This window comes from Chroicocephalus ridibundus, chromosome 7 (assembly GCF_963924245.1).
Source record: "Chroicocephalus ridibundus chromosome 7, bChrRid1.1, whole genome shotgun sequence".
Taxonomy (NCBI): Eukaryota; Metazoa; Chordata; class Aves; order Charadriiformes; family Laridae; genus Chroicocephalus; species Chroicocephalus ridibundus.
Window position 1 is genome coordinate 20,703,628 of NC_086290.1, and position 12,418 is coordinate 20,716,045.

The following is a 12,418-nucleotide window of genomic DNA, read 5'->3' on the forward strand; positions in this document are numbered from 1 at the left end:
CCTAACCTTAGAAGAAGGAACTACCTCCGACTTTCATGATTACAAACAGCTTATCACTGACTACTTCTAACTGAAGAAAAGGACATAAAGAAGCTGGAAGAAACTTACTCGACCAGCACAACAGCAGCAGCAAACCTACTCAGTTCAGAAGGTGACGCTGAAACTTCCTTCCACCTAGATTGTCCATAAGGGAGGGAGACACGTATGCCACCTCTGTTAATGATGTGACTACTATCAAAAAAACAAAACAAAAAATACACAGCGTGGAGGGGAGAGAAGACTGAATCTCCATATCCAGCTGCAGATCTCTGAATGAATCAGTCTTTCTCATAAAGAGTCACCAAACCACTTCTTTCTCATTGCCACTTAAATATTTAACTGAAAATATTTGTTAATCAAAGCCACAGATAAACACACTGGTACATAATACTGGTACAGCTACGTCAGTTTGAGGATGTGATTCACGTTTTCTGACAGATCACATTTTACTTTTGGAAGCCAAGTTTTTTAATGGGTTGAGCTTAATGACTGAATTTTTACAATTTCAACAAATTCTATGCCATGTTTAGTTATCCCTTCCTATCTTTGATAGTATCACATGCTCTTTTACAAACATACTGGAGATCTTTCTACCATGTTGAGCATTTATTCACATCACAAACTGACTCAAGGAAACAGTGTATGACTGAGATGTGAAACATGATGTGACGGGATGTGGGAAAGGACAATAAATGTAGATAGAGTTTTACAAATCTCATTGGCTTTTTATTTTATTTTAAAATGAAAGTTAAAAACTCGTAAAATTATGACTTCTAATCTTGGTCCGTTTGTTCATATGTAACAGAAGAACTCTTTACATACTCAACCATTTTCCTTTCTGAGAGTATGTTGTTGGCAAATGAACTGCATGGTTCTCAATTAACCAGGGTACGATTTTGCAAGGGTATTTCTGTCTCTAAGTTGCTAAAGTTCTTCCAAGTGGCTCTGACAAACATTTGTTTACAAAATAAACAACTCACTGGGCACTTCATTTCCTATTACAGATCTCTGCACCACAAACAGAAAGAGGCAGCATCAGCATTTTGAAGCATAGACAGATTTCATTCAGGAAACGTGAAGGAAAATCCAGAAGTTGTTCTATAGTAGTGACAGCATGCAGGATGTCTGTCTGCTCTGCAGAGGTGTAGAGCTTTGACTGACACCATATAGATATTCCCATGAGACCACTCAGTCAGGGTACCAGGTAATTTTAAAATCTCCATCTACAGTCAACGCATATAAAATACTGCTTGGCATTGTATAGGATGAAATTTCAGCATTTATGTTATATGTCATTATTTCCAAACATTCTCAATTTTACTATGAAAACTTACTCTGGACTAAGTGCTGGCAAGGAGTCTTTAAAAAAAATAAAATAAAATAAAATCCCATAAACCCATTAGCTGGCAGGCTTTACATATTGGAGCTACAGAATCCAGGAAAAATTTTTGGTAAGTAAAAGCAGGAAGGAAAAAAAAAAAAAAGACAGACAGAAGTCAGTATCTTAAAAGAACACCATCAGAAAGAAAACGTAAGAACCAATCTATTTGTTTCAGTATTTCTAAAACTATCATTGCACCAAACCCCATTTTCTTTCTAAAATAAATCATTGTACACTTTTAATGTTTCATTTAACATCTACAGTTCATTGCATTTCCCTCCTTCTCCTTTATTCATTTGAGATTTATGGATAAAGAAGCATTACAGCAGCATATTTTGGGAGGAAGACTGGAAAGTTTGTAAGAATGTTTGGGCAGTGGAAATATGAGAACAGTCAAAGAAAGATGCTTAGAAATAAGACAAAGATTCCAACAGCTCAGACAATGATGTCAGATTCTTATTACTTTTCCAAAATAAGCTGCTTCAGATTCTCTCCTATTGCCCTCACTATTGACAATCATCTCTGAAGAAGCACTTATTAAATGCTGTGGTTTTCCATACCTTCTAGATTTCCACCTTGCTTTTCTATAAAAGTGAACAGGCATTGCCTGGTGTGCTGAAACTATCTCAGTAACAGGGGTGGGGGGGAAATGTGTCCTAAACTGCAGAAGAACAATCAAAACAAAACCCAAAAGTTACCTAGATTTCAAAATCCTCTGATCCCTCTACATATCACTTGGAAGAAAAACAGATCCTTCTCCCCACCCCCCAACAAACCCAACCAACCAACAAGAAACAAAAGACAAGCCTTAAGGAGCTGAAGGAAGAGAGACACATCTGACCCAGTTCCATCAGTTCATTTCTACAACAAATGTCCTGATAACCTGTCATGCAGGCATCAAATTAAATACATCTAATTCTGAGGAAGGACAGCATATAATACATTAAGAAAATTACTACTACTGGCCCAACAAAGTCATAAGTAAATTCTGACTTAGTTGAAAGGAGAAAAAGAATAAAATAAATCCTATTTCATGTCTCAAGCTATCACGGCTGCCTTAAGATCTCAGCTCCAAGTTCTGCGATGTCTAAGGCATTACTCAACCGTAGATAAGCGAGCGAACAAGAACAGCAACTGTAAGGACAGCCAATGACCTCTTTAAAGTGCCATATAAAAGGGCCTGGGAAGCCTTTCTCCCCTTAAACACTGTAGCGAAAATAGTCTCCATGCCCATGTAAATACAAGGGAATAAGATGCATTAACCTAAGTAACGTCGTACATAATACTTGAACACAAAGCCACATTTAGAAAAAGAAGAATCTATAATTTCAGGGTGAAGTCAGGGGAAGAGAAATCAGATACAGGCAGAAAGGGACACAGGAAAAAAAATAAAAAATGGAAGGACCAAGCTGAAGGGCCTGGTTCTTTTTAAATCTCAAAATGTAAAATAACACACAAAAACAGAATCCAGAAAGTTCAAAGCAGAAGTCTATGAAAGAGTTTAAGGATAGGGTTATACATTGCAAAACGGTTTAAGGTAATAGGAGGAAGTAATCTCCTCCCCCCATAAAGGAAGAAGAAAACCCCAAAACACCCAAAACCCAAATATTGTCTTCAAGTGCATCTGCCACCAATAAAAGCAGATGGGGAAGACCACTTTAGCTTCCAAGTGTTAAAAAACACAGTGGTTAAGGTGCCTTAGGAATTGTTACAATACTTCAAAGTTCCCAAGCATGATCTATGAGAAAGGCTTTTAGAAAAGAAGCACTAGTACATTGAAAATTCAGCAAAAGAGGACTTTCTCCAAGTAGTAAGTAGTTTAAAAACTGAATGAGGTAAAAATAGCTCAAGGAGGGTGCCAAGGATGGAATTAGTGAGGCTGTTTTGCAGCGTGGGTGGAAGTAGAGGATCAAAATTGCAGGCAAGGGGAAGTGAGAGATCATGAATCAGAGACCAAGAGAGGATACAGAAAAGTTTATGTCTGGAGACTTCATAGGGTAGATGGACAAAGCAATAACTCTTAAGAAATTAAAGTTTGGGAACGTAGGGACAACTTTCAACACAGCAGTACCTGATTTTTGAGGAATTAAAAGTTTCTGAATTAAAAAAAAAAAATAAAATTGTCAAAGCCCAGATTTCTGTCATGGCTTGAATTTCTGATTTTACACAAACTCTTGAAAATCATCACAAATTCCACCTCTAGAAGTTCCATGTACTACACTATCATAATCAACTAACTAAGGTCTTGTTTGTCCTACAAACTAGAGGACTGAAAAAAAGCCATACATCCATGCTAGTAGCTTCTATGTTCTCAAAGCCGGAATGGTTTCATATTTTATTCTGTACAACATGCATTTTTAATGAAGAGAACAAAAGGCTTAAGTCCACAGCTCGTGGTGAAGAAAGATGTACTTCATTTTTGCCCAAAGGAGTTATAACCCAGCAAGACCAGTTGTAAACATTTGTTTTCTCAACTTTGTTACTAACAGACATTTTGTCTCCTCAATTTTTTTCACTAGATCAAGAGACAAAACATCGTTCCTCCCAAGTAAAAAGTGCTTTCAACATTGCCGTGACAAGGACAGTTAAACAATAGATACCTCAGTGGATCGTCTTCTACCTGCAGTATCATGTCCAGCTGTTTTGTCAGTCTGGTTTGACAGTACAGAAGGCATGTTCTAGGTTTTACAAAGGTCAAGAGCAATACAGTGATACTTAAACACATAGTAAATGACAAAAACCAAACTTGACGCACAATATTCTTCCCTACTGCTCTTCTAATTACCTGGGTACCTACATATTAAGAGTATCTGGGCAATTGTAACACAAAGTTTCCACTGTTAACCTACTGATGGTCCCATACCTTGGAACATTCTTATTTAACCCACTTTATTCAGCAAAGTCCCCAGCATGTCAAACTGAGGCCAGGTGGGGGGGGTAGGGGAGGAGTCAAATGCAACATAGATGCAACGTATAACAAAAAAACAATTCATTTTACAAAAAAAAAAAAAAAAAAAATTAGAAAAAGCAGTCCCTCCAGGCAACTTTGTCAATAATATGTTTGTATTATAGGGACAACTGGAAGAGATCCTTATGCCTTTCCCATAGCAGAACATTTAGAAGTTACCTGCTAAAAACCCACGTATAGAGCCTTAGTCTTTGGAAGAAAACGCATCTGAAGGTCTGACATGAGAGCCAGGTAAAATACCAAAAAGGGAAAATTAATTCCCAACAGGAAAAGAAGGCCCATGAAAAGAACAAGACTTTTAAAACAGTTAATCAATACTCAGGAATATTAAATTGAAAAGGGATTTGATTTTAAAGAAAAATACACACATTTCTAATGCTGTTGAGACAGAGTGGTGTGAGTGTTTTTTAATTAAGACAGTATCACTTTGTGGGAGAGATGTAGGCCAAAGAATAAAGACTGTACCATTGCTGGTATTCGAGAAAAATTCAAGCACACAACATTTCTGTTTCGCATAATCATTTACATTGCTTGGGAAGGAGGAAAGATTGGTTGGTTTGTTTTTAAGTAAGACTGATCTATGTTTTCCAAACCAAGTAACTATATTTCCAAAATAGAAATAAAATTCAAAGAAGTGTGCACAACGGATTTTTAGAATACAGCTAAGAAAGTACGGCTTGGAAGCTATTTCTTCAATGAAAGCTTCTGTAGAACTAAAGCTTCCAACGAAACCAATGCTTTCTCACGGAAGAAGGCTTATGCCTGGCTAAAAATATTCGTGTGTTCTATTCTCTTTAACTGAAAATAGTAATCCTGACAACCCTAGCCTCACAGCACAGTTGACTTACATTCAAGTTCCCCAGGGAGACATTTCCTAGATAGATCCATCCTTTAACCACCTACAGCACTTTGATCGTTTACAACCACCGAAAGATACATACAAATGTACATACCCCTTCTGAACTGGATAACCTCTTAATAAATAAAAAGCAAATCCAAGAACCCTTAATTCTGTAAAGATTCCCATAGTATTCCACTTCAGATGCATAAAAAAATTTTGTCAAACTATGACAAAAATGCACTAGTCCATCACCATGCAGATTTTAAGTCAGAACGCATCTATTAGAACCCCAGTTAGTAAATGTTTACGTTCATGCAAAGAGCTGCATTTTTAATTGTGGGACCTTACCTTAGGAGAGAATTCGGGTGAAACCTCAAGTTTTTAATTGCTTGTTACAGCTCAAAACAGCAAGGGGTGGTTTTCCCCCTTGAGCTCTCCATTGTCGTATGCTGCACAGTCAGAGTTTCCTCTTCATTGTGCTAATGCTGGGCATGGCCACAGAACTCTACAGGAGTCTAGAAGCCAACACCTCGGCTTCTTGTCATCCTCTAATGCCCTGACGTCAACTGTCTGAGTTTTAGAGCAGTACACAGCGACAGAAAATGCTCACAGTAAAGAGCAACTCTTTCTCAAACAGCAGGCAGCCACGTGAACTTAAGCCAGAGCAGCAGGTCAGCTGTTGGGGAAGCAAGTAAGAGCCAGGTGAAAAGGAAAGAAAGAGCACAATCAGATTTGCTTTAATTTGCAAGCAGCCATGAAAGAGAACACCCGGCATTCCTTGCGTCCACTACATTAAGACAGCAACTCATCATATTGACTTGTTTATGTCTAGAAAAAAATAAAAATAAAAATCATCTGAGCAGGTACTAACATTGTTACTTACAACTCCAATGGCTGGCTGGATAATTTGGCATCCGCTATTCCCCAGCACACATAAAACTACAAGAGTGGCAGCTAGAAACAACAGCTGTCAAGCTAGAAGAACTTGCACGTTTATAAACTTTCTTCCAAGCTACAGTCAAGAAAGTCAGAAGCAGTACTGGACTTTGTGAAAGGAGACATATTTAGATGTTGCCAGATTACAGGAGAAACCATTTATTTGTGACTTTAAAATATTCCTAGTGAGTTGATTTATCTGTTAGATGACATGAATCCCGTAAATATCTTCAGTTTCCTCTGAAATCTAAGCTTTTGGTCCCCTACAATGGGCTTTTTTCTTCTCCTACCCAACACAGATGCGCAGACTCAACATAAATAGTGATCTTCAGGTTTACATAAACACCGTAATCTCCTTTAAAGTTCACAAAAAAATCCAGTAACAATAGAAAGAAAAGAATCTATTCTAAAATCACACTGAAACCCACCTTCTAGTCTCAAGCACTTTTTCCCCTCACATGCTTTTGATACCTCACTAATGACTAGCTCTCACTTCTTCTTTTCGAAGGATCCCACCACACTTGGACAAAGCTTTGAAATAACTCTGCTGATTTCTCTATTTGTGTATTACCCTCCCACACATTTTTTCACCCTAGTATCCACATTCCTCAACCCCCTAATGTTTCCTTGATCTCATTCCCACAGCAACATACTCCAACAGTGAACATTACCACCCACTACTCTATAGGCACCCAGCTATGACTTCAGACTCTGAGTAATCAAACCAGCTTTTAAACGCAACATTCAGTACATGGCACCACTGTGTCATGCAACTATTTGACTATCTGCCTTGGTTAAGGCAGATACATTAAAAAGAACAGCATAATCACCTCAAGAAGTATTAAGTGCATGTTCAGAACTCAGTTGGCAAATTACCCCCTGGAATGATTAGCATTCAAGTGGCTCCTGATGGGGATCCACCCACGAAGTAGCTAACTCCCTGTTTCAAACAACCAGCAAACTCTACAGTCACAAATTCTCCAAGTTCTTTCCATTTCGTTATTGCTCAATTAGTTGATCTTCATCAGGGTCATGGGTGTGAGAAAAAAAAATAACCTAACTATTTATCTTGAGGTCCTCAGTCTAAGAGATAAGCACATCTAAGATCAGACTGCTTGTTAGACCCATGCAAGCCTAACATCTGATCCTAGATAGTGCTACCATTTAGTAGCATAAGAACAAAAGGTCTTGCATTTATTCACAAGTGTGTACAATAATGCAGTACACAGACCAATAGCAACAGCTAATTTGTTGCAAGATAAAAATGTAGTTTTGGCCCTAAGTTTCACCAAACAGCAAATTCAGACACACGCGCCCCCCACAGCCCCAGGTCTGCTGCTGTGGCTTGGCAATAGAATGCTTGGTTTGAAGCTATTGCTACACTTTCTGTCCCATCCCACACCCCACAACTGGGAGGACTTTCATTTATACTTGAACAAACCTGTGGCTGTATTGTAAACCGACTCAACCAGCAACGTTAAAGAGAGGAAGAGAGGTCATATCAGTATTCTAAGCTTGATACCAGGCACTTCTCAACACTGAGCCACAGTTGATGCCTCCAGAGATCTGTAATCTGATTGAAATGATTTGATAAAAACTCAACGGTTACACACACAAGAAAAAAGCTATATTTCTTCTTCTTTCTGAAAACATCTCTTACTTCCTCAGACAGCCCTAACCATGGGAAAAAAGGACTTCCCTCCTGTTCCTCTTATTGAACTTTTCAAATATATTCACCAGGCCAAGCAACCAGGGAATGGGAGCATGAAGACACACATGAGGAGTCTTTCTGGCAGTAAGCTAACCAAAACTCAGTTTGGTTCTCCTTCCCCCAATACAACCATCTCTATCTTCATCCCCTGGAGAGCAGCTGCATCTCCTAAGCATGTGTTCATTAGACACACAAAAAGAAAATGACAAAACAAAGGGGCTTTGCTTAGGTAAAGCAGGCCAGAAGCTGTTATTTTGAAAGTAGCTATGTAGCTTTAAGTATGATTTAAGGGAACAAATAAAATAATGAAAAATTATCAGAAACTGATTAGAATTAAATTAAAGGTGGACCTCAATGCACATGCCAATATTTCAAAGGAAATCAATCTTTCATTTACCAAAATCCAAATTTGCTCCAATATTTTAACAGCATATTAACTTACAACACAGTTCGTCATGTTAAAAGTCTGTGTCAACTAGTGAAACTTAGTAGTCTATTTAACCTACCTGGTAATGCAAAAGTGTATTTAATCCAGGGTACAGGATTGCTGTCCAGCAACAGCAGGAAAACTGTGTTCAAGAGGCAGGATAACAAACACAACCACTTTTTTTTTTTTTTTTTAAAGTATTAAAACACACATTTTCCTACCATCCCATAACACAGCCAATACATAAAGCCAATTCAGCTCTGTGATGAACAGGAGCAGACTGTGTCAACTGGCTTGGCAAGAGCACACTGTCATGAGTGCTGCTCAGACCCAAGGCAAGATAGATGAACTATAAAATGCCTTAAAAGTAGGTCCAGCCAAGTTTCTTCTGCTACCAAAAGAAACTATGTGTCATGTCCAGCCAGTTACTGGGCACACCTTCTATTCACCATATTCCAAAAAATTCCAGCTAGTTACTGGGCACACCTTCTATTCAACACATTTAAAAAAAAAAAAATCCAGCAGAGACTGTTTTTAAAAATCTTTACTGATTGACTTTGATTGTATGGTGAGAATAACACTGGCATACACCCCTGCATGTTTTCCCCAAATTCAAGCAAACATTTTTATCCCCAACTTGTTTTACTAAACAATTTTTCAATAGGAAAACATAATCCTGCATGCAAAAACACTGTCTTCCAGGATATAATTACAAGCTTTCCCAAAGCTTGTCCCCGTAGAACTGATAACAAAATTCCATATTGAAGAGCCACTGATGATTTAGTTATATAGAAGTTCCAAGGCTAAATAAACATCAACACTCGAAAACTCAGAAAACACCTTCAACATCTCCAGATTTCTTGGCAGTTAGCATAAACAGACTTTCTAAACAGTGAAAAGTTATCAGTGATTACACCACATAACTTCAAACAATGATTTAAGAACACATCTACTGGTAAACAATTTTTTCAGCTGTGGATTAACAACATTGCCCACCTGGCTAGACAGGTTAAGAAGGGATATAATGCAGTATCATATCACTTGGCAATTCATTTTAAGAAAATTGCTATTTCAACTTAAATTCTTCCCAGATTGCACAATTTTTTCCTATCACCTCAGAGAGAGAACTACAGTACTGCTCACCACTCAAAAAACATATCTGTGGATCATTTTCAGTAAACTGGGAGTTGCTGGTTTTGCTGGTATATCCAGATTTTTTTTCCCCTCAAATCCAGCATTTGGATGAGCAAATGAGACCATCTTCAGGAAATAATTAAGACTGCCAATAAAGAACTCTTGTTGTAACAAGAAAGGAATGGTAAATTGATTTCCTAAGTACCAAATTATATCAGAACAGCTGATAAAAGGCCTGAAAATATATCTGCAGGGCTAAGGCAGATGAGTACTGCTGTTAGCCGCATGTTTTTCAAAACTGAGATGTGAATGCTGACAGATGCTTGAAGTCACATTAAGGGAACAGACGACTCTTCCTGACTTAGAGAAGTCAAGCAGCAGCCAAAATTCAGTATAACCAACAGCTTTATGGCAGGCGACAGGCCCAGAGAAGCTGTCAGAACAAGCAAGATTTGTAATTATGCCTTTTTGCTTGTTTTCATGTTCTTGCCCACAAGTAAAATTGAGGATCTTCAAGACATACTGTTTTAGTCACTTCCTAACCTGGTATCACGCTCTATTCTCACACGCTCAGTCCTCTCAACTGAGCTTACATAACCGAAGTTTTAAACATGCAGTAATTATCTATACTGTAATTATATGTTCTACATCAATTAAAAACATGAACTTCATTTCTCAATGTCCATACATAAACGTGGAATTGCCACAAGACCCTAAGTGAATAAATACACCTCCTCTACGAGCCTTCCACATTCACTACAGCCATGACTTCAAACTGATCTGATTGCTACTGCAAGTACTACAGTAAATTACCATCAACTGCACCTCTTCATCCTGTATTCATTTGGTCAGACACCCAATTAATCCATTTTTGCATACGATATGGAAGTTTCAAGGAAGTCTTGGTGTTAAAAAATACACTCACCATGTATTTTGTCCCTTCTATTTAAAGATAACTCCATTGAATCCCTAAAGTTTCTCCTAAGCTAATATTGAGTGAGTTAATTTTCTTCAAACACACCTGACTACTTAACTCGAAAGGGAATCCCTCCTCTTCCCGATCTGTAGCTGGGGTAGTTTTACTAAGACTTAAAATTACATTCTTTAAAGCTACATTTTCTGACAGACTACAAGCAATTCGTCGGAGGAGCCTAGGCTTTAAAAACAAACCAACCCTTTTACTTCTCACAACAGATGCTGCTTGTTTGTTGGGGTTTTTTTCCTGTTCGGACGCGGGCAGTTACCACAGCCCGGAGAAGCCCCGGCTCTCCCACACCGAGAGCCGGCCGTTGGCACAGGCACACCTTGCAGACGGCCAGGCCGGTAAATACCGCCTTTGCGAGATTTCCCAGAGGAGCCGAGACCGACAACGAAGCGCTCCCCGACAGGTACTGCACTAGCGGTGTCTGGCAATACTGCAGCGCGGACGGCGACGCCGGCAGGCGGGTCACGGCCCGTCCCTGAGGGAAATGCCCCTGGCAAGGGCCGGCCCTACAGCCCGCACCCGCCGCTGCTCCGCCAGGCCCCGCCGTCCCGCTAGAGAGCCCGTTGTTCAGACACGGGAACCCGCCGAGGTACCGTCGAGGCGCGGGGGACGCCACTCCGCCCGCCGGTTCCCGCCGCGCCGGCAGCCGTTTAACGGTCGCGCTGCTCCATCTGCCTCCGCCTCCCGGCTCGGCCGCGGTCCCGCGCGGGGCTTCCGCCTCCCGCCCTCCGCCGCCGGGGGAAGGGGCGCGCACACAGGCACTCGGCCCCCCGGCGCGGGGCAGCCGCCTCTCGGCCCTGGCCGCCGCCCGAACGCCGCACGCAGCTCGCGGCCTCCCGCCCCTCGCACCTCACCCGGCCTCACGCACGGCCCGGCGGGACCGCGGCTCCCCCACCGGCCGCCCCTCTGGGGCCGGCCGGGCCTCCCACCCGTCCGGTGAGCTGTGCTTACCCTGGGGGCGGCGGGGCGACCGCCTGCGGAGCGCGGCCGTCCATGCCGGCGGCTGGGGGAGCGCAGGTCGGCTCTTGGGGGCAGGGCGGGCGCAGCCGCTGGGATCCGCCCGCACGGCGCCTCGGCTCCCCGCCTCACCTGCTCGGGGCGGGCTGAGGAAGACGGCCCCGCTCCGCCGCCCCCAGCGCCGCCTCGCCCCCGAGCCCGGGCATTCCCCGCTGTTTACAGGGCGGTCATGGGGCTGCCTGCTTGGGGCGGCGGCCACGCACACGGCTCCGCCGGGCTCCCTGAGCCGGGGCGGCCGCTCGCTGAACCACACCTTGGGCGGAGGGGAAAAAAACACCCACAAAAGAAAAAAAAAAAATAACACCACAAAACTTCGCGGCGAGAAACTTGAAACGCGGAACCTTCCCCGCTCCGGCACCCGTGGAGAAACAGAGACTCCCTGTTCCCGTTCCAGCTCCTCCCTCCCTCGCCGCCCGCCCGCCTCCACACACCCGGCTCTCCCTCCAGCGGCGGCCCGGCCGGTGCGGGGACTCGGCTCGGCCGCGGCCGCGGGCTGTCACGGCCAGCGGGGGCAGGGCCGCTCCTCTCGGCTGGAATTTTCCTCTCCCCGTAGCAAAAGCGTCCCGACGGCTGCCTCGGGCTCAGCCCTTCCCCATTCCAGCCACCAGGGCGCGGGGCGAAACCCCTACAGGTGGGGAGCGAGAGCCAGGCTGGGGGGGGGACACGGGCGTCGGGCGGACGACGCGGTGGGGTCCGGCGCCCGCAGTGCTGGATCTGCTGCTGCTCGGCGGTGGAAGCCAGGTCGCCGTGTGCCCGTCGGCGAGCGCGACGGGAACTTGCCCCGCCTGCGTGCTTTGAAGTTTCCTTGCAGTTGCTCCCCTGGGCTGGCTGGAGCACAGGCTGACCTCCCCCTGTCGCGGGGAGGCGTTCGGAGTGATTTCAGCTACATGTTCAGTTTGCGCTTTGAGCACGGCGGCGCTTTCAGCCGTCCCGGCGCGGCAAGCTGCTCCCCCGCAGGATGTAGCGAGCGGAGCCGGCG

The 12,418-nt window shown here is 43.0% G+C and overlaps 1 protein-coding gene across 3 annotated transcripts in view; it reads right to left on the minus strand.

The window, feature by feature from the left end:
* The window catches only part of COBLL1 (cordon-bleu WH2 repeat protein like 1), a 91,554-nt gene extending 79,550 nt beyond the window's left edge, over positions 1 to 12,004 (minus strand). For 2 of the 3 annotated variants that reach the window (XM_063341142.1, XM_063341141.1), the window contains exon 1: positions 11,374 to 11,818. In XM_063341142.1, coding sequence (XP_063197212.1) covers positions 11,374 to 11,417 — 44 coding nt within the window. In that variant the 5' untranslated portion in view covers positions 11,418 to 11,818. Of the gene's footprint in view, positions 1 to 11,373; positions 11,819 to 11,870 lie in introns of those variants that run through there. The other variant, XM_063341146.1, reaches the window with a different exon arrangement.
* Between the last annotated feature and the right edge of the window lie 414 nt (positions 12,005 to 12,418).